Raw genomic sequence first — 21,654 nt, forward strand, 5'->3', positions numbered from 1 at the left:
CGCAAAACAATCCTTATCGATTTCCCTTCCTATGTCATCACCAACCATCCCTCTTCCCTCGCCCGGAGTCAAATGGATCCGCCCGGCTCGCTCCGCCCCTCCCCCCGCCCCGCTCGCGCAGGCGCGGACGGGCCGCTCCCAGCCGAGTGGCGGGAAAGACCGCGGCTGGGCGGTTCAGGGCTGCTGGATGTGCGGGGCTCCGGAGGACTCGCGGGGAGCGGGTGAGTGTGTGGCGAGGACCCCGGGCCGGCTGCGCCGCGAGGCTGCGAGCACAGCGTGCAGCGGGGAACCGTGCAGGGGATCGGTGTGCGGCCGGGGCCGCGCGCCGCTTAAGCGAGGGGGCGGGGCTCCTGGCGCGCACGCGCGTTCTGACCCGCCCCCTCGAGCGAGCCTGGGACCAGCGGCGCCGCTTCCCCGCGCCTCCCCGCGCCCCCTTCCGGGAAGGGACTGCGAGGCCAGGATCCCGGGAGCCCCGAAAGCAGAGCGGAAGGCTCCCCGGGATGGCCATCCAGGCCAGATCTGAAGACACATCGGCCAGGTGGTTGTCAGGAGTTGGAATTCACGGGCTTTCGGGGTTTTCGTAGACTGGGTCTAACCCTCATGCCCCTAGATTTGGTAAAACCTCCGTTGGGGATGACAGCTACATCGAGAGCCATTAGTTAAACGGCTCTCTTTGTCTTTGATGCTGTCACTAGAATCTTCTTTTGGAAAGAAAAAAACGAAGCCCGTCGTTTTACATTTACTTTGAAACTCCGTTTTGGTCATTAATGGTTCCGCTTACTCAGCCGAGGTTTTTCTCATTCAATTGGACTCCCAGCCTGAGGCAAAGGATGTGTTTGTTTCGTGTTATTTCGTACTCCAAGGCACTTGAACTCCCTCTGGTGGGGAGTTCTTGTCACTTAAGTGCAGTTGGCCTGAAATCCAGTGATTCAATTTACCCATCCCTCCAAGTGGGCACCTCACAGAGATGCCTCAGTGGGTTGGGCTGCTTGTTTTGAGCCTGAGGATCTGAGTGAAATCCTAGAGGTTCACGTGGTGGAAGGACAAAACTGACTCCTGCAAATTCACTTTTGAACAGGAACACATCACAGAGATGAAAAATAAATAAAATGGTGTCAGTATTAGCCCTGGCTGGCCTGGAATTCTCTATGTAGATCAGGCTAGCCTCAGACTCACAGAGATCCACCAGGCTCTGCCTCCTTAGTACTGGTTACTCCTCTCTTTGTGTTCCTGAAGTATTGTACATTTGTTCACTGTCAGTGACACTAAACAAAGTGTATTGAACGTCTGATAATACAGCAAGGTACAGTGGCACACACCTGTAATCCCAGTACTCAGGGAGGCAGACGCAGGTGGATCACTGAGTTTGAGGTCAGCCTGGGCTACAAAGGGAGTCTAGGACAGCCAAGGCTACACAGAGAAATCATGTCTTGGAAAAAAAAAAACAAAACCCAAATTTATTTTTGATTACATGTGTGTGTATGGATTTGTGCAGCTGCCTGTGGAGACTCTTGGTCTCCTGTGAACTACCATGTGGATGCTGGGAACTGAACCTAGGTTCTCTGGAAGAGTGCGAAGCCACTTCTCCGGCCCCAGCACAAACTTTCTTGAAGAGAAATCTGGGCAGCCACATGGCTGCCACAGCACCCTATCGTTTCCAGAGGCATAAGCTGAGATGGATTTGATAAAGGGTGGGCTGGTCTGCATCGTGTGTGAAGCCAGAGTGTGGCAAACTCACAGACAGTTGCATTCTACAGTCTTTTAACTGTGTATCCCTGTGTGAAAGCTACTGGACTTAGCACATTAAAAAACGACATTGCAGTGGAGGAAGAGAAACTGTCCTGGTACTCTGAGGTGAGACTGTGCACAGGTGTCCCAGTAAGAATTCTGTGTGTAGGTTCAGGCTTTCTGTCCCTGTCCTGCAGGTGGTTGGGGAGAGGCTTAGGGAGGAATGGCTGCATCTTGAAGGTTACGCAGGCTTGGAACTGTGGGAAATAACAGAGGAAGAAGAGGAGGCCTCTAGGATGGAGGGAGTAGGCTATGAGAGGAGCTTTGTGTGTTGGGATGTTTGTGTTGTTGGTGAGATCCTGAGCCATGTGGATTGGTGGCTGTATAGCTATCTTCTCTAGGAGAGGCCAGACAGACTGAGTATGCAGGTTTTAGTTAACTGAAGGAAGAGAGAAATAAATACTCTCACCTCCAAATTCCAAAGCAAAGAAGAATTTAAAAAAGGGGAGGGTAAACTCTTGTTTTTTTTATGTGCCGGCCATCCACCCCTTTTTCTTAAATTTATGACACCTCTGAGGAGCCAGTTCTCTCCTTTCAGCGTGAGGCAGGGTGTTTGTCTATGCTGCTGCACTGCTTGGTCCAGGCATAGCTAGCTGTTACCATCGGCCACTACCGCTCTTGCCTTTTCCCTGTGTGGTGGGGATCTGAACTCTGGTCTCTTAGATGGAGTGGAAAGTGCTTTTTACCTGCTGAGCCATTTAGTTAGCCTCCTCTTGTTGGCTGTCAAAACATTTGGTAGAGGAGAAAGAGAAGAAGCCATTCCAGCAGCTACGGGAAGGCAGGAGGTTATGTAAGAGAGCCAGGACTTTCACTCCTAATCCCTTGCAGTTGTTTTGAATGATGTCAGAGGCAGCGTAAAGGGAGAAGTGGGACAGAGACTGTGGGTCAGGAGTTCCACAGCCTGACAGCCCTCTCTGGAACTGGGGGAAAGGAGCCTTCAGTAGGAATTTCAGCCCTTAATGCAAACACAGCTCCAGGACAGGCGGGGTGGAACACTCCTTTAAGCCCAGCAGGTAGATCTCTGAGTTTGAGGACAGGTTGGTCTACATAGTAAGTTTCAGGACAGCCAGGAATACAGAGTGACTATGCTCCAAAACGGAAAACAAAACAAAACAAAAGCAAAAAAAAACAAAAAAAACAAAAAACAAAAAACCAAAACAAAACCAAAAACCCCACAAAAACAAAAACAACCCCCCCCCCAAACCAACCATAAATAAGTTTCTTTTTTTATGATGGCGAGTACACCGAGCAAGTATTCCTCAGTCTTTTCCTGGCCAGCTTCTTAGGCCACCCTTGGGAAGGACAGAGAAGAAAGGCCTTTGGTCTGTTAATGCCTCTGTGTGTGTGTGCGCTAGTACACACAAGCATGCACACACCCACCCACCAGTGGTCTCCTTGGAAGAGTGTTCAGAAGCCACTTCAGCAGAGACCAGATCCCAGAGAAAAGGCCTTTTTAGTTCTGGTCATTTAGTGAGTGCTTTACTCACCCCTTGTTTCCCTGGGCATTGCAGCTCAGAAGTAGGTTAGCACTGGGGTAGGGGTGGGGAGATAGTAGGCATGGGAGAAGTAGAGCAGTTATGTAAGCATGTAAGCATGGCCTGGGTGTGGGAGACAGCATCGACTGTCGGGTCTCAGGCCTTTCGAGCTTCGTTATCTGTTATCTGCAGGGGTGGAGTCTCATAGCTAGGGAAGGTCTTTGTAGAGGGTGCTTCCAAAAGAGCAAGGTGCAGCTGCAGATGCCCAGGGGACAAGATCCATGAGTGTGCCTGATCTTCCACGGGAGCAGGTAAAGAATGCAATGTGTGTGTGCTTGTGCGTCTGTGCTATTAATGCTAGCTTCTAGGATTCTGGGTTTGTGCTATCTGGTGAGGGCTTGGGGATCTGGGTAAATTCGGATATGCTCTATAAGAGGAAGGGGCTGCTTTTAGGGCAGAGGCAGGGGAGGTTGATTGTCTCCTGCTTGCTGCCTTTACCTCCCGTTCTGTCAGCGCTAACTTCCACTGAAATTCCTGGGTCTTATGAGTGACTTTGGAGGGCAGAGAAGGAACTTCCTTTACAAATATCAGTGCCTCAGAAGCTGAGGAGATCCTAGAAGGCATCAAATCCTACACAGGGGCCTGGGGAGGTAGCTCAGTTGATGAAAGTGTCGTACAACCATAATGATCCGAGTTCCAAGCCTCAACATCCATATTTAAAAAAACAAAAAGAAAATACAAACAAACAAAAAACAAAACAAAACAAACCCCTAAATTAGGCTTGGTCGTTTGTGGTTGTACTTCTATCACTGAGGACGCAGAGACAGGAGGATCCCTGGGCTCTCTGGCAAGTCACCCTCACCTGATCAGCAAGCCCCCAATCCCAGTGAGCCACCCTGTCTCAGAACAATGAGGTGGACGCTCCTGAAGAGTGATGCCCGAGATTGACCTCTGACCTCCACACATGCATGCACAGACAAGCACACATATATACTTGGGGGCCCCCCCTGCCCCTCCATACACAAATTTTACATATAATCACTGTGAGCTTGGGAGTGGGGTTGCTTCTTTTGGAAGGAGGGGAACACATGGAGGTCAGAGGTCAACTTTCCAGAGTCAGTTCTCTCCTACCATGTAGGGTCTGTGGATAGTACTCAGTTTCTTAGCCTTAGTGGCAAGCACCCTTCCCACCATGCTTCTCACCAGCCCAAAGCTAGGACTCTTAACTCCGTGGTTCACCCAGAGTAGGTCTGTATGAGGAAGAGCTGTGGAAGATTTGATTTGACTCCTCCCGAGGCTGTGGAGCTCTCTGAAGTGAACATCTCAGAGCTGTTCCCCCCTTTTCTTGCTGGTTGTCTTAACTCTGAACCATGTTTCTCTGGTTTCAGGTTCTGGCTGTGATATGGGTCAGGTCTTAATTCATAAACTGGAGTCTCTTTTGTTTGTAGTCAGAAGAAAGAAGCCTTAACAACAAGCTTTCCCCCGGGAGTGGAAGATGCAGCAGGTGGTAGATCATTTGCTCCCATGCACAGGACCCTCCCTAGGTTTGAGTCCTATGCACAACAACTTGTTAGTTAAAAATTGTTTTCCCTGGACCTGGAAGCAGCACTTTCAATTCTGAAAAAAGTGAAGCAAAAAATTAGGCTGGGCGTGGTGACACACGCCTTTAATCTCAGTGCCTGAAGGCAGAGGCAGGTGGATCTCTGTGAGTTTGAGGCCAGCCTGGACTACAAAGTGAGTCCAGGGCAGCCAGGGCTATTATACAAAGAAACCCTGTCTCAAACCTCCCTTGCCAAAAAAAAAAAAAAAAAAAAAAAAAAAAGTGAAGCAGTTCAGGGTCTTGCTCAGAATATTCTTGAGTGTTAAGCCCCAGTTTGTTCCTGACCGCATCCCTTTTCCTTATTGATACAGGCCTCATCTTTTCCATCGCCTGCCTCCATTGCCTATCCTCCTGCTAGTTGGGCCTCTGATGTATGGACTTGTATATGATGAACTGTGAACTTCTAGCCACGTGTAGTGCCCTTGGGTACTTGGAAGGAGGCACTTACCACAAGGAACCAGATTGCCTGGGTGAGTAATGTTGAGGAATCAGGAGGAAAACCTCACCTACCTGAGGTCTCTCGGGCTGCAGGTATGAGGAGCTCGTGGGCCTGGGCAGCCTCTGGGGTTATAGGTGGATGATTTGTTCTATCTCTAAAGAGAGTGTGAAGGATTTGATCCGCTACCTCAGGCATGAGGACGAGACGAGAGACGTGCGGCAGCAGCTGGGAGCTGCTCAGATCCTGCAGAGTGACCTCCTGCCGATCCTCACGCAGCACCGCCAGGATAAGCCTCTCTTCGATGCTGTCATCAGGTTCGTCCCTCAGCCTCTTGACCTTTACCATGTGAGGTGTCTGTGCTGGCAAGGAAACCTAACCACTTCCTCCTTCATCGCCTTTGCAGGCTGATGGTAAATTTGACTCAGCCAGCCTTGCTCTGTTTCGGCAGCGTGCCTCAGGACCCCAGTGTACGGCACCATTTTCTGCAGGTGCTGACTTACCTGCAGGCCTACAAAGAGGTGAGGAGCCTTTTCTCTGGGGTGTTGGGTCAGCGTTGACAGAAGGAGGGAGAAGGTGGGCACTACCTATGGGCTGTTCCCTGTTCCACAGGCCTTTGCCAGTGAGAAGGCATTTGGAGTACTCAGTGAGACTTTGTATGAGCTGCTGCAGCTGGTGAGTGTGTTTCCGTCCTGTGCATCCCACAGGGCAGTTCGTTCTTCCTGCCCTGGGCAGAACAAGGTGCTATGCCTGAGAAGGTCCTCGGCCATTAGAGAGACTTCTCTTGGACTGCTTGACCCCACCCCCTTCCCGTCCTTCCCTTCCTTTCTTTGCTTCTTCACTTTCTTTCTCTTTCTTTTTAAAAATTATTTTATTAGCTTAGGTGTGGTGCACACCTGTAATCCCAGCACTCAGGGAGGCAGAGGCAGGCGGATCTCTGTGAGTACGAGGCCAGCCTGGTCTACAAAGTGAGTTCAGGATAGTCAAAGCAACACAGAGAAATGAAAAAAAGCATGAGAAAACTTTTTTTTTTTTACATGTACCAGTGTTTTGCTTACATGTATGTGTGCCAGGTGCCCTCAGATCTGAAGAGGGTGTTGGAGCCCCTGGACCTATAATTATGGATGGATGTGAACTACCATGTAGGTGTTGGGAATTGAATACAGGTCCTCAGTAAGAGCAATAAGTGTTTTTAACTGCTGAGCTATTCTTCCACACTCCCCTTTTTGTGATTGAGTCTCAGGTAGCCCAGGCTAACTTCACACTTAAGTTCACTATGTAGCTAAAGATGGTCTTGAACTCATGCCCTTCCTGCCTCATCCTCCTGAGTGCACTGACCAAGTCTGGGTCGTGTTGTGTCCCATCCTGTGTCTGTGCCCCCGTCCCGTAGTACTGGGGATTGAGTCTGGGTGCTGATGCATGCATGCTAACCAAGTACTCTGGCATTAAAATGTATCCCTAGCACTCTTGTTTTTTGTTTTTTTGGGGCAAGGTGTCACTACGTTGCCAGTGTAAGGTTGAACTCTGTGATTTAGGTAGTCTTAGAACTTGCAGTCCCCCTGCCTCTGCCTTCTCAGTGCTGGGATTAAAGACCTCTGCCAGCATACCTGGCTTTTATTTTTTATTTTCAGAAGTTTATCAGACTGGAGAGATGGCTCGCTGCTCTTCCAAAGGTCCTGAGTTCAATTCCCAGCAACCACATGGTGGCTCACAACCATCTATAATGAGATCTGGTGCCCTCTTCTGGCAATGCAGGGATACATGCAGACAGAATACTGTATACATAATAAGTAAATAAATCTTTAAAAAAATTATCTAAGTGTATACATGCACATAGAAACCATAAAAAAATTACAGGTGTTTTTCTAGACACCTGGCTTGCTGTGTGCGGGGATCTGAACTTCAGTCCTCTCAGTTCTTAACCACTGAGCCATCTTTCCCTCCAGCTGCCTTTTCTTTCTTTTCAGTCCTGATTCTCAGGACTCAGTCTTGCAGCTAGGTTTTTCTCCCATTGCCCAGGGCTGGGAGGATCGACAGGAAGAAGACAACTTGCTGATTGAACGGATCCTGCTGCTGGTCAGGAATATTCTCCATGTCCCCACCGACGCTGAGCAGGAGAAGGTGAAGAGGGTCCTGGGCCATCTGAGCTGTGCTGGTTATCATGAACTCCCCTCTTCCAGGCTTTCCTGTCTTCTGACAAGTCGGGGAGGAGCCTTAGGCAAGGGGTGAGCTGGGCACTGGGGAAGCCATGGAGCTCAGTATGACCTTCTGTCCCCTCCACCGACTGCTCAGCGGATCGATGACGATGCCAGTGTCCACGATCGGCTTCTGTGGGCAATCCACCTCAGTGGCATGGACGACTTGCTCCTCTTCCTGTCCAGCTCATCTGCGGAGCAGCAGTGGAGCCTTCATGTGCTAGAGATTGTTTCTCTCATGTTCCGAGACCAGGTTAGACACTGTTCTACCCTATTGGATCCCTCCCAATGTGCTTCTGCCCTGTGGCCAGACTAGTGCTGTTAGCAGCAGGGATTACCTGAGGAGGGCAGGCGATGGGTACCCTAGCTGTGTCTTCCATCAGAGGCCATCAACAGTTGTGAATGCTTGTGTCTTCCATTCCTAGTAGGAGTGAATGGAGGCTCAGAAATGCCTGTTCTCACTCTGATTCTTCCCTCTTTGTTCCAAATCCAGAACCCTGAGCAGCTAGCAGGAGTAGGGCAGGGGCGCTTGGCTCAGGAGCGAAGCACAGATGTGGCCGAATTGGAAGTGCTGCGCCAACGGGAGATGGTGGAGAAGAGGACTCGAGCCCTGCAGCGAGGCAACAGGTAGGTGGCAGGCTGCTCCTGTGTGCTCTGACTTGCAGCCGCAACACCTAGCACTCAGACCAATCTGAGGCTCGGTAATATTTTAAAACTATCTCACAGAGCTGCTGATGAAAGAGAATTGCCTAACACTTAGAGAGAACTGAGGAGTCATTTTAGAACCTTAATTTTTTTTCCCTTGAAGGCACTCTCGATTTGGGGGCTCCTACATTGTCCAGGGGCTGAAATCTATTGGGGAGCGAGATGTTGTCTTTCACAAAGGCCTTCACAATGTGAGTATGCATTCATACGAGGCGGAGACTTTGGAGTCACAGGTAGCTGACCATCTATGGAATTAAAGCTGCTCTGTTTTTAGGCTTGGAAAGTTGATGACAACAGAACTATTGATTGTATTGTGTCCACTGATGCCTTTCTAGGCATTTTTTTCTAAGAAAATTTCAGGACAGTGTAGAAGGAACTATAAGGGGTGGGGTAGTTCAGACTTCTAATGCCTCAACCCATACCTTCAGCTCCGAAACTACAGTTCAGATTTGGGAAAGCAGCCTAGGAGGGTGCCGAAGCGTCGCCAGGCTGCCCAGGAGCTGTCTGCTCATCGCCGCTCTGCCCTCAACGTGAGGCTTTTCCTCAGAGACTTCTGCTCCGAGTTCCTGGAAAACTGTTACAACCCTCTCATGGGTGCGGTTAAGGTGAGAGCCTGGGGAAATATCTGGCCAATCAGGGGTGGAATGGACAGACACTGGCCCAGAGCAGTGCTGTGCCCAGGGGTTGGTAAGCAGGATAGCCTGCCAGCAAGCCCAGAGGGAGCTGAGTTAGGACCACACAGGGAGTGGGGCCCTGACAGAATGAAGATTCTAAGGACTGGGTTATTAACATGACTGAAAAAGGTTCTGGGTGGGGCTGGAGAGGAAGCCCAGTAGTTAAAAACACTTCCTGCTCTTGGAGAGAGCTTGATTCCAGCACCCCAGGTTCAAAGCTGCCAGTGCTTTCAGATCCGAGATTCCTCTTCTGGTCTCTAGGGACATGACAGTCATGTGTACAGATCCATGTACAGATACACACTGTTAATTAAAAGTAAAGTGAAACTTCTTTAGAAAGAAGAAAAATAAGGGCTCTGGAGCAATAACCCCAGAGAAAACAGGAAATATGAACAGATCTGAGGAGAACTAGAGGAAACTGGAAATTGGGGATTCCAGGAAACACTAAATATATTAGTGTGCAGGGTCCAACCCCTCATGTCTGGAAGGGAGTTGGAAGTCCTGAGGTCCTGACGTAATTGTTTTTAGGATCACTTGCTTCGGGAGAGAGCTCAGCAGCACGATGAAACCTACTACATGTGGGCTATGGCCTTCTTTATGGCCTTCAATCGAGCTGTCTCCTTTCGCCCTGGCTTTGTTTCCGAGACCCTCAGTGTTCGTACCTTCCACTTTGTGGAGCAGAACCTCACCAACTACTATGAGATGATGCTGACGGACCGCAAGGAGGCCGCCTCCTGGGCCCGCCGGTAAGTGGGAAGGCTGGTGGCGATCACAGTAGGTGCCTTAGCCAAGTCTCAACACCAGGATCTTGAGTAATAATTTTTTTTTTTCCTATTCGAGTGAAGTGGTTGGGCTGGGGTACTGGGACTGGCGATGTTCTTGTCATTTTGGAGGTACTGTTGGGGAGAGTGTTGGCATTTACATTTGCCAGAACCTTAACCTCCACCTTGGCAGGATGCACCTGGCCCTGAAGGCCTACCAGGAGCTGCTGGCCACAGTGAATGAGATGGACATGAGCCCAGATGAGGTCGTGCGGGAGAGCAGCCGCATCATCAAAAGTGAGGGCCAGGCCTGGATCCCGGCCTTTCCCATTTCTTGATTAGAATCTCGTTCTTCCAAGTCCCAACTTCGCTTCTCCTTTTCCAAGCTCTTTCTTTCCTTGTTCCCACTCCTAGACAACATTTTCTATATGATGGAGTACCGAGAACTGTTTCTGGCACTGTTTCGAAAGTTCGATGAGAGATACCATCCACGTTCATTCCTTCGTGACCTGGTGGAGACCGCACACCTCTTCCTCAAAATGTTAGAGCGGTTTTGTCGGAGCCGGGGGAACCTGATGGTGCAGGTACAGGGCAGCCCCGGGGTGTGGGAAGAGCTGTAGGGGAGGGTGAAGGACAGAGGCTTGTGGCATTGCCAGTGTGGAGTTGCCCGTTAGGTTCATGTTTAATCTGTCTCAAGATACACCAACCACCAACCTCGGCCATGTATTCATACATACAGCCTCACACACTGTAGACACACAAAAACACACAATAAAAAACAACTAAAAGGTTTTTTCTTATATCAGGACCTTTCTGTAATTGAAGTTGCTGTAGTTTACAATTATGTCATCATTGAGCTGGAGACGCACCTCAGTGGTTAAGAGCACTTGCTGCTTGCCGGCATAGTGGTGCATGCCTTTAATCCCAGCACTTGAGAGGCAGAGGCAGGCGGATCTCTGTGAATTTGAGCCAGCCCGGTCTACAAAGTGAGTTCTAGGATAAAGGCTATGTGGTGAGACTCTGTCACCTCAAAAAAGTCACATAGGATGGACAGATGGGGAATCCTGAGGATTGTGCATTACTCAAAGACTTTATAATCAAACATGTCGAAGGCGATCTCTTACTTCAAGAAATAGACATTTTATGCTCTTCCTCACCATAGCTCTTCCCATGGGAATGGCATTTTCTCTTGACTTCCTGTTTCTCCTAGAGGGCAAGGAAATACAGTGCCCACTGTTGCCCGTGTCCTCTGTCCACACTCCACCCCACTAATGCCGCTGGACAGACACTGTGCCTCTGCTGCCTCTACTGTACAGTGCTTTCTCTCTAGAACAAAAGAAAAAAGAGGAAGAAGAGGGCTCAGAAGCAGGGTGTTGCTTCTGGGGATGTGTGTCATAGCCCTGGGGAGCTGGAGGCCGCGTGGCCAGCCCTAGCAGAGCAGCTGCTGCGGTGCGCCCAGGTAGGTGCTTGTAGAATTCCCGTCCTTCTTGAGAGCAGTGCCTCTGTACAGTCTGGGTTTCCTCCTGCTCCATTCCCATGGCACGTTCATCTGTAGGATCCTGAGCTGAGCGTAGATTCCATCATCCCCTTTGATGCGGCCTCGGAGGTGCCAGTGGAAGAGCAGCGGGTAGAAGCCATGCTAAGGATCCAAGACTGCCTTCTGGCTGGCCAGGCCCTCCAAGCCCTGGCCCTCCTGCGGTCTGCCCGGTAAGAGTCCTGCGTGTTCACCCTCCTGGGCTGTGAGGGATTGGAGAGGCCTTCGCTGGGGTCCAGGGTTCTCAGTGTTCAGAAAGCTCTCAGCAGAGGCTGTGGGTCTCTGTTCTCAACGGTAACTCTACATAAGTTATGGTCGCTAGTTGGAGGATTTTGTTGAGAATTTTCAGAAAGCACAGTTAACTATAGAAAGAAGAAATACAGTTCTACCAGCCAAGGTTAACCATGGTGAATTTGTTGATGTATGACCTTTCAGTGTCTATTCTGTGTAGACAGGTATATGTATGTATACCTACAGACATGAAGTTGCATTCCTCACCCGAGTATTATTTTTGCTTCTCTCTATATGTATATTTGATGTATTTTATATGTATGAACATTTTGTCTGAATATATGTACTTGAGCCACATGCCTTCCTGTGGAGGCCAGAAGATTCCAGATTCTTTGTAACTGGGTTTCTAGGCAGGTGTGAACTGCTATGTGGGTGCCGGGAATTGAGCCCAGATCTTCTGCAAGAGCAGTATGCTCTTGAGAAAAAAATTCCTAGCCTGTTTCATCTCTGAGGTAGAGGTTTATTTTCTCTTTTCAGTTGACAGAGGAACTAATGTTTCTTCCCAGTCCTAATTACAACTCCAGTTTCCTGTGATTAAAGCCTTTTCTGTCCCTCCCCAGGGAAGTGTGGCCTGAAGGGAATGTATTTGGTTCTCCGGATATTTCCCCAGGGGAAGAAATGGAGTTGCTGAAACAGATCTTTTCCACACCCCTTCCCCGTGAGTCTTCCTTTTTCCACATCTCTCTTCCCAGCTGTACGCTACATCAGCATAGTGAAAACCCAGTTTTTGCTCTTTGTACAGGGCAGCAGGAGCCGGTAGAAGGAGATGCAGAGCAGGAAGAGGAAGAAGAGGAGGAAGAAGAGTTACAAGTGGTTCAGGTGTCAGAGAAGGAGTTTAACTTTTTGGACTACCTGAAACGGTGCGGCTGAGGGGACCAGCTGGGCTCCTGTGAGGACAAGCACTGGCTATCAGATGCTGAGTAGCTTCCCTCTGTGTTCTGGTGCAGGTTTGCATGCCCAACCATCGTGCGAGCCTACACGCTTCTTCTGCGGAGCTACCGGCAGAATAGCGCGCACACCAATCACTGCGTGGCCAAGATGCTGCACCGGCTGGCCCACGACCTGGGCATGGAGGGTCTGCTCTTCCAACTCTCCCTGTTCTACCTGTTCGATCGTCTGCTCAGTGACCCGGCTGCTGGAGCCTACAAAGTGAGGGGCCGCCAAGGACTGGGGCACAGTGGGTTGTGGGTGATTCTCTAGTTATGGTCAGAGAGATGAGGACATAGTGAAGTCAGGCTGAGGGACCGCCTGGAAGGTGGAAGACAGGCAATGAGTGGTGTGGAGGCAAGCTGGGAGCCGGGAGAGGATCGTAGGGCCCAGGCCTGTGGGCTCAGTGGTGCTGAAGTGCCATGGTTGCTTTTGTTGTGTACAGGAGCTAGTGACGTTTGCCAGATACATCCTTGGCAAGTTCTTCGCATTGGCGGCAGTCAATCAGAAAGCCTTTGTGGAGCTGCTGTTCTGGAAAAACTCTGCAGCGGTTCGAGAGATGACTCAGGGATATAGCTCCGACAGTGGGTGAGCGCAGGCCTTGAGGAGGAAGGGTAGCTGAGGCAGGCGGCCAGTCACAGGGTCATCTGCAGATCCTCTGCTCCAGTGTTTCCTTTCAGAGGGGAGTGGGTCCCTGAGGTGAGATGGTCCTCCTGGGGTTACCCTGTCTTCTGCCGCCTTAAGTTTTCTTCTCTGTCACCAGCCTTCATAGAGGTGGCTGCTGATGACAGTGGGTGGTCTGCAAAGAGCTCCTTTGTGCTTTCTCAAAATGTGGGAGTCAAGTTGGGCATGGTGCCCTAGCCTGTGGTCCCACACCTAGGGGATGGGCAGTAAGAGCAGAGTTAAAGGTCCAAGGCCACCCTGGGTTACATGAGACCTGGTCTGAAAAAGATAGGCTTCACTTAATCCCTATCCTCGTGTCCTGTGTCTCTTGCCCCCTCTCTTTCACAACGCTTTTTTTTTTTTCCTCCAATTTTGCCCTTAGTGTCAAGTTCTGTAAGGCCAAGATTAAAAAAAAAAAAAAATCTCCTGATTTGGATTGTTGGGTTCTTAAGTTGGAGAAGAAAGGAAGGAAACATATTTTAGGATTCTGCTTCTTGCCCACCTGAGTTACCTGCTTCATCCTTCGCTCTGAAATAACCAGAGAAAGCTTTGGGCTGGTCTTTAAACCATGACCTCTCTGCTCCTTTTCCTCTTTCACTGTTCAGGTCTTCCAGCCACAGAGCCTCTGTGTGGAGCCCTGAGGAAGAGGCCCAGCTCCAAGAACTGTACCTCACCCATAAGGATGTGGAAGGTAAGAGGCTTTGAGATCTCATGAGACTGTGAGGAGGACAGTCTGGGCCCACAGACTCCTCACTGCCCCATTCTACCACAGGTCAGGATGTAGTGGAAACCATCTTGGCACACCTGAAAAGTGCTCCTCGAACACGCAAGCAGGTCATCCACCACCTGGTACGGATGGGCCTGGCCGACAGTGTCAAGGACTTCAAGAGGTAAAGGCACTTGCTCTGGCCCTCCAGAACTGGGATAAGGAAACCTGTTTTGCCGAGGCCTCCCCTTGACTGACCCCTACCTGAATAGGAAAGGGACCCAGATTGTCTTGTGGACGGAGGATCAGGAGCTGGAGTTGCAGCGGCTCTTTGAGGAGTTCCAGGACTCTGATGGTGAGTGAGGCCTGAGGAACCGCTCCGCTGCCTCTCATTCCTAAGGAAACTGTCTTACCCCTGTTTGCCTGCTACCCTGTGTCACCTGGGCTGAACCGAGCTAGCCTCTGATTTCCATTACTCCTTTCCAGTTGCTCTAGAATATCCAAACTCTCTCTCTCTCCCCTCCTCTCTCCATCTCTCTCCCCCTCTGCAGATGTTCTTGGTAATATCATGAAGAATATCACAGCCAAACGGTCGCGGGCTCGAATAGTGGATAAACTGCTGGCCATGGGGTTCGTGTCTGAGCGACGGCAACTGTACAAGAAACGGAGAAAGAAGCTGGCACCCTCTTGTGTGGTAACCATTTTATCCTGGTTCTTCCAGCCTGGGCCTTGCTCCACAAGGCACTCTAGGACCCCTGCCACAAGGCTTTCAGAGCAGCTCCCTCAGTGGGTACAGAGCCAGAAGCCCACTAAGGTCCCTGAGGCCTGTTCTTTATTTCTCTGTATCCAATGAATTTCAGCTGAATGGAGACAAGTCCCTGAAAGATTCTTGGCAGGAAGATCCAGAAGAGGAAGAAGAACATTTGCCAGAGGAAGAGAGTGAAGAAGATGACGAGCGAGAGGAAGGCTTGCAAGCAGAACAAGCTGAGGGCATCTCATTTCTCTCTGCTGAAAACCTTGGTCAAAGCCTGCGTCAGGAAGGTGGGAGACATGTCAGAGGAGGAGGGTTCGGAAGGGATGGGCACCTCCACGTACAAGTTTCCCCTCTTTCCTCAGGCCTCTCTGTTCCCCTCCTGTGGCTCCAGAACTGCCTGATTCGCGCAGCAGATGACCGGGAAGTGGACGGTAAACGCAGTGGCACACAGGGACTGCTTGGGCCTGACGTGACCCAGGTCCACCCTTCCTTCACATTTTTACCATGTACTGCTGGCTCTGTTCCAGGCTGCTCCCAGGCTATCCCTCTGGTGCCTCTGACAGAAGAAAATGAGGACGCAATGGAGAACGAAAAGTTTCAGCATCTGCTACGCAAGCTAGGGGTGCAGTCCCCCGCTTCGGGGCAGGCGAGTGTCAGAGGGGTGGTGTCAGCCGGGATGTCTGTTCCTATTCAGAGCACGGCTTGTTGCCGCCCTGATCATCCCTGCTGCCTTGTCTTTGCTCCACAAGGTTCCTGCATCAGGTCTCTTGCTCATCTCCCCCCATCCTCTCCAGCCTCCCATTCCCTAAGTCTGTGTTCCACACTGCCCTCAGTTCCATTCAGTCCCTTCTGTGTAATGCTTGGTGGTTCTGCCTGCTCAGAGCCTCCAGGTGGCGTGCCTGTCTTTGCGTGCCATTCCACCCTCACACCTGTCTCATGCCACAGTTGTCCTGGACTACTTTCCACCCTGCAAATGGTTGGCTTGTTCATGCAGAGCCCGTTGATCTTCCCAGTTCTATGGGTATGCTCCAACCACACATACAAGAAGATACATACACACAGACATGTGTGTGTCCTCACACGCCTTCTTCTGTTGAACCTCCACCAGCCCTGAAGGGTCAGCCCAACATCACTTCCTCAGAAGCAGTCCTGTTGCCTAACTCATGAACTGAAAGAATTTGGTGCCCAGCCCAGTAGCGTGATAGCATGTTCCTTTTTCTCCATTTGATACTGGGCACGGATCATACCCATTCACTTTTTCGTGACCTGGATTTTTTTTCTTGTATTTCTTGTTATCAACTGTACTTATTATGTGAGTGCTAATTGATGTAGCACTGAGCTAGACATTGGGTGTATGTTATGAATAATAGTCAAGTTCACAACTCATAGATCCTTCCTGATAAAGGGTCATATTTATTCAATGAATAATAGAATAAAATCTATTGATCAGAGAGGCTAGGCTTCCCCATGCAGCAATTTCACCTGCTGTGCCCCTGTAGGAAACCTTCTGGCGAATTCCAGCCAAACTGAGCTCCACCCAGCTTCGGAGACTGGCAGCCTCTTTGAAACAATGGGAAAAGGAGGAGGAAAAAGAAGAGGAGCCAGAGTTGCCTTCAGGAGTCCCTGGAGAGCAGAGTCCCACTGAGGAGCACAGAGCCAAAGCCCTGAGAGTCCTCTCCTCAGCCTGTAAGAAGAAAGCAAGCCTGGTGTCGCCAGAAGGTTAGGTGTCACCGCTCACCTCTTGGTGGATGACTTTGTGCTGCTCGTGTGGGTGTGATGGCCGGTGAGGTGTTTGAGATGACACAGACCCAGCTCTCTAATTTTGTGTCTTACAGTTACTTCAGAGGAGGAGGACACTGCGGAGAAAGAACAGAAAAAAGTCCCCAGGAAGCGGCAACTGCTGGACAGCGATGAAGAGGATGAGGAGAGGAGGCAAGGTGCGACTCTGATTAGGGCCGGCTTTTTCTTCTGCTCTGTCTGCACTCTGAGAACGCTCTGCCATTTGCCTTGTCCTGTTTCCTATTTCTCACTCTCCCCTGTTATTCTCATAGCATCAGCACTGGGAACGCCAGTTAGCCACAAAAAGAAACGGTTTCAAATTGAGGATGACGACGAGGATGACTGAAAAGACAAATGTCTCATGCCAGAGATGGATGGGAGTTGGAAGGCACAGAAGCTACTTGGGTTCTGCTGAAAGCGATCTTCCCTACATTGAAGGCCCAGGAATTTCAGGCAACAATGTTGGATGGATTCTTTGCAGTCCTTCACTTCCCCAGGTTCATCAGTGTGCACAGCTGGTATTGAAATGTAATCCTCTTCTGGGAACCATTTCTTAGCAAACGAGGAATAAATGATACTCAGGCAGCTGGACTGCTCTATTTGGACTGTGTCTTTGTCTTCGTGCAGGAGGTGTGTCCCAGCATGAGGCAGGGAGCTTTATAACATAATACATGGAGGGGTCACACCTTCTCTAGAAGGCCCTGGGTTCCCCTCATTTTCTTCTAGTGGTTGATCCCAGGACACAGGGTTGAGCCTCTTCCTCATTCCTGCAGTTGAGGTAGAGTTGGGGTGCATTACTCTCATGCTGACAAACGCCCTTGATTTGTATTTCTCATTAAACATGTAAAATTAAAAGTTGCTGATCGCAATATGACTTGTCACTCAGTTTGCCAGCCAGCCATCTGTTGTGTTTTGGAAGAACTTTAAGAGTTAGAGTTAAAAGACACTTGATGAGCTGAGCATGGTAGCATGGGCTGCTTCTAATCCCAGCACTTGGGAGGCAGAGGCAAGACAGACTTCTCTTTTCTTGTTTTTCTGCAGTACACAAAAAAGCAGTGTCACCTCAAGATGCTTCATTCTGATGGCCACATGGCGCATGCTCCTCATGAGGCCATCAGACATGCTAGTGAAACTCTACCTTAAAAAACAACAACAACTAAACAAACAGCTAGGTGTGGTGGTGCATGCCTGTAGTCTCAGCACTCAGGGGAATCTCAGTTCTAGGCCAGCCTGGTCTACAGAGTGAGTCTAGGACAGCCAGGGCTACACAGAGAAACCCTGTCTCAAAAAAACAAAAAAGAAAAAACCAAAAAACAAAACAACCAAGCTGGGTGTGGTGGTACACACCTTTAATCCCAGCACTTGGGGAGGGAGAAGCAGGTAGATATCTAGATTTGAAGGCAGCCTGGTCTACAAAATGAATCTAGGACAGCCAAGGCTACACAGAAAACCCTGTCTTGGAAAAAAACAAAACAAAACAAAAAAACCAAGAAAAACAAAAACAAAACCAAGAAAAAACAAACAAACAAACAAACAAAAAAAAAAAACAAAAAACACCAAACACTGAGAATAAAGCTTTTTAATTAAAAAAAACATTTTTTTTTTTTTTTTTAATGTGTTTACAAGTGTATGCCCTGTGTGGGAAGAACTGGATCCTCTGGAGCTGCATTTGTTGGCAGTTGTGAACAACTGGATGTGGGTGCTAGGAACTGAACACAGGTCCTCTGGAAAAGCCACAAGCACTCTTACCCCTCAGCAGCCTCCAGTGTGTAGGATGGATCTTAGCGTGTGCTCCAGGAAGAAGCAGAGTTTAAGCCATGAAAGACGGCAGGAAAGTCCTGGGTGATGATGGAAGAGTAAGTGAACTGCTTGAACAAACAGCATGCATGGCAGCTATCTTTCTGCCCTGACTTTCAGTGGAGCCAAACTACAGACACAGAAAATGGTCATTAAGATCCAAGGGCTCTGCCAGGCATGGTGGTACATGCCTTTAGTCCCAACACTCAGGACTAAAGGTGGATCTCTGTGAGTTTGAGGCCAGCCTGGTCTACAAAGTGAGCTCAGGACAGCCAAGGCTACACAGAGACACTCTGTCTCAACACAAAACAACAAAAAAGATCCAAGGGCTCAGCCAGATGGTGGTGGTGCACGCCGTTAATCAGTGCTCAGAAGGCAGAAACAGGTGGATCTCTTGAGTTCAAGGCCAGCCTGGTATACTGAATGAGTTCCAGGATCACCAGGGCAACAGAGAAACTAGAAACCTTGCTTCAGAGAACCTAACCAAAACAAAAGTAATTGAAGTTTGCAAGGACTTCAGTAACTTCTTGCTCTGACCAGTCTGGATACCTTGTCCTGAGCTTTTCTCCATTTCCAACTTTTGTTTATTTTTCCCAGAAGGGTTATCCTGTCTCATCGTGGCTGTGTTGACCTGTGTCCCACAAACTCAGACCTTCAGGGGGATTATGGAATTCATAACTTAAGCATGATTGGTTAAGATCATTGACCACTGTTTTATCAAAGTTGGCCTCTCGTACTCCCTTGCAAGGGTGGCAGTAGAACTGAGAGCTGTCTCCCTTGTGTGGTTGGTTGCCCTGGCAACCAGCATCAGTCAGCCTAGCACACCTCACACCACAAATTACAAAGATTTAAAAAACATGTTTTTAAAACCATATACTTACTTTATAATATGCCAATCCCTTTCCTAGTCCCGTGACATCACTACACTAGTCTTTCACTACACTAGTCTTTTTCTTTAGTCTACTCTTCAGCTACGGATGGTGGCTTACACCTATAATCCTAGCATTTGGGATAGGGAGGCAGAATGATCAGGAATCCACGGCCAGTTTTGACACAGAAGGTAAGGTAAGCCCGTGTCAACAAATAGTGTCTACTATCCTTCTAGGCTATATTAATATAGCTGCTCTGTCTTCAAATTCTTCTAGACCTCTTCCTAAAATCTATTTATGGGGGCTGGAGAGATGGCTCAGTAATGTAACTCAGAGGACCTGGGTTAGATTCCTAGCACCTACCTGATGGCTCGCAGCCATCTGTAACTCCATTCCAGGGAATCTGATGCCCTCTGGTTTTGGTGGGCACTGCATGCATGCGGTACACATATATACGTGCAGGAAAATACCCATACACATAATTTTTTAATTTATTTGGTTTTGGAAATATACACGAATTTTTCAAACTCTGTATCTAGTACCTGGGTTCTGGTGACTGAACTCAGCTTGTTAGGCTTGTTCAGCAAATGCCTTTTCCCCACGTGTCTGAGACCGTCTTTAAACAAAACAGGTTTAATGTATGGCTCACGCCCATAATCTAGCACTCGGAGGCAGAGGCAAGAGGATCTCTGGTCTACATAGTGAGTTCCAGGAGAGCCAGAGCTAGAAAGTGAAACCCTGTCTTGAAAAAACAACCAAACCAAACAAAAACAAAATAAAAGTAAAACTTGAAAGGCCTCTCTGATTCGGTTTGATTTTTTGGTAGTTTCTGTTTTTCACAACGTTTGATTGGTAAGTCTTTAAAGTACAGGCAGGTGGTGATATGCTTGCTTAGCCTGCATGAATCCTTGAATTTGATTCCCAGTACCACAAACCACACATGGTGGCAGATACTGGAAACTCCAGTACTGGGGAGGTGATGGCAGAAGGGTCAGAAGTCCAAGGTTATCCTTTTCTAGTTGAATTCTATGCAAGCCAGGGCTACAGAAGACCCTGCCTTAAAAGAGAGAAAACAAGCTTTCCGTTGTCTAGAAGATACAGAGGAGCTTTGCCTGGTCTGGTTTAGGTCTAAAATGACTGGACTATGGTCTAGGGAAAGCAGAGTCACAAAGGAGGAAGCCATGTATGTCTGGATGGGACAATAGCTGGTCAGACAAAGTTCATCTCAGAAAGAGGTGGTAAATGTTTTCAGAGTCATTGTCTACAAGAAGCTGAGATCTGGAAGGCAGCCGCTCCACCTAGGGACCTGCTGAGGCAGAGGGCCACCTCATTCCTCTGGCTGCTGTCCTTCAGACAGGTAAGGTGACAAACAGTCTCTAACATGTTTTACCCTTAAAAACATGTTCAGGGGAATTGGAAGTCTCTAAAGAAGAGGACTCTCAAGTTCTGTTTTTGGCACCGGTTCATGCTGAGCGTTTTTCCAGCCCTCACCCGAGTGCTGCTCCTTCCCAACAGGCCATATTGTTCCCGAGCTGTCTTAATATCTTCTGTGACTGCCTTTCCAAGGAATACGCAGAATGGTGCCCTGCCCTGTCAGCCTCTGTCACAGAAACCTACATCAACCATGTTCTCCAGCCAGATCCTCCCTCTGGCCCCTGGCACCTGCCAGGACCCCTCATGCATGGTGCCCTCCTTAGCTCCCCTATCCCAGTATCCCTCTTCGTGCTGAGAGTGGTCCTGGAAGACATCGGCCGCCCGGCTGAGGCGCAAGGGGGAATGAAGGTCAGGTGCTCAGTTGCCCTGCCTGAGGAAGGTACCTCTATGGCAGAGCTGCTGGCTGAGTCTGCTGAGAAGCTCCCTTCCACTGCCCTGGTAGGAGAGTTCAAGGCTTCTGCAGTCAAAGTCAACCAGCAGTGCACCGTTGAGTCTTGGGAACATTTAGATGAAGTAGGCAAGAAGCTGATGAAAAGCCCAGAAATTAAGAACACCACGATTCCCAATGAAGATCAGGTATATGTCGTCCTGCTTGTGGCCCTTGTGAAACTTACTTTCATGGGTCTTCTACTAAACTACTTTCAGGCTTATTTTTGATAGACAAGGTATCACAGGCATCACCTGTACTTTCTCATAACCCTTTTAGTAGGTCTGCGCACAGAGATGGCGCACTGCATGTAGCTAGATGCTGGCAGTATTTTACAATTGGTACATTTTCTTCCCTTGATCCTAGGGTGCAAAGGCAGTTTTTATGTGCTGTGGGTACTGAAATTTCCCTCTTAACCTACTTAATATTTTCTAATTCCCCAAATGAACACTGCACCTTGATTGTGTTCATTGTCATTTATTTTGTGATAATAAGGGGGGGGGAGGGTTGTTTTGTTTTGTTTTGTTTTTTAGACAGGTTCCTGGCTGGCCTGGAACTCAGAGATCCACCTGCCTTTCCATCCAAGTGCCAAGATTAAAGGGGTGTGCCATGTCCAGATTTGTTCTGATATTTTGAGACAGTCTTGCTATGTAGCCACTGTCCTTGATATGTAGCCCAGGCTACCCTCAAACTTAAGGGACTGCTACTTCACCCTTCCAAGATTATAGACCTGTGCCAGCACATTTGTTTTTGTAGTGCTGGGGTTGAATCCAGGGCCTCAGGAAACTAGACAAGCACTCCACCACTGAGGCACCGTCACAGCCTACTTATGTTAATTC

At 49.1% G+C, this 21,654-nt stretch overlaps 1 protein-coding gene and 1 pseudogene across 2 annotated transcripts; both read left to right on the forward strand.

Moving 5' to 3' along the window:
- The first annotated feature begins 155 nt into the window (after nucleotides 1-155).
- Nucleotides 156-16,893, forward strand: Timeless (timeless circadian regulator). Of its 2 annotated transcripts, none has more exons than XM_055625581.1 (29): nucleotides 156-221; nucleotides 5,175-5,333; nucleotides 5,463-5,616; nucleotides 5,706-5,820; nucleotides 5,912-5,974; nucleotides 7,319-7,420; nucleotides 7,592-7,747; nucleotides 7,988-8,121; nucleotides 8,303-8,390; nucleotides 8,628-8,804; nucleotides 9,402-9,619; nucleotides 9,828-9,931; nucleotides 10,049-10,218; nucleotides 10,965-11,093; nucleotides 11,190-11,341; nucleotides 12,020-12,117; nucleotides 12,202-12,319; nucleotides 12,407-12,608; nucleotides 12,832-12,974; nucleotides 13,655-13,740; nucleotides 13,822-13,939; nucleotides 14,028-14,110; nucleotides 14,307-14,449; nucleotides 14,616-14,796; nucleotides 14,872-14,940; nucleotides 15,037-15,155; nucleotides 16,009-16,228; nucleotides 16,345-16,446; nucleotides 16,561-16,893. In XM_055625581.1, exons 2-29 carry the CDS (start codon nucleotides 5,237-5,239, stop codon nucleotides 16,632-16,634), a joined length of 3,615 nt encoding a protein of 1,204 aa, XP_055481556.1. In that variant the 5' UTR covers nucleotides 156-221; nucleotides 5,175-5,236; the 3' UTR covers nucleotides 16,635-16,893. The 2 variants fall into 2 exon arrangements, with proteins under 2 accessions (XP_055481556.1, XP_055481557.1); XM_055625582.1 differs by lacking the exon at nucleotides 156-221 and adding an exon at nucleotides 3,302-3,574.
- Nucleotides 16,894-20,419: 3,526 nt separating this feature from the next.
- Nucleotides 20,420-21,045, forward strand: LOC129689934 (uncharacterized; annotated as a pseudogene).
- Nucleotides 21,046-21,654: the final 609 nt, after the last annotated feature.

The sequence above is a fragment of the Psammomys obesus genome, unplaced genomic scaffold (genome assembly GCF_907164565.1).
Source record: "Psammomys obesus unplaced genomic scaffold, mPsaObe1.curated_primary_1811, whole genome shotgun sequence".
Lineage (NCBI taxonomy): Eukaryota > Metazoa > Chordata > Mammalia > Rodentia > Muridae > Psammomys > Psammomys obesus.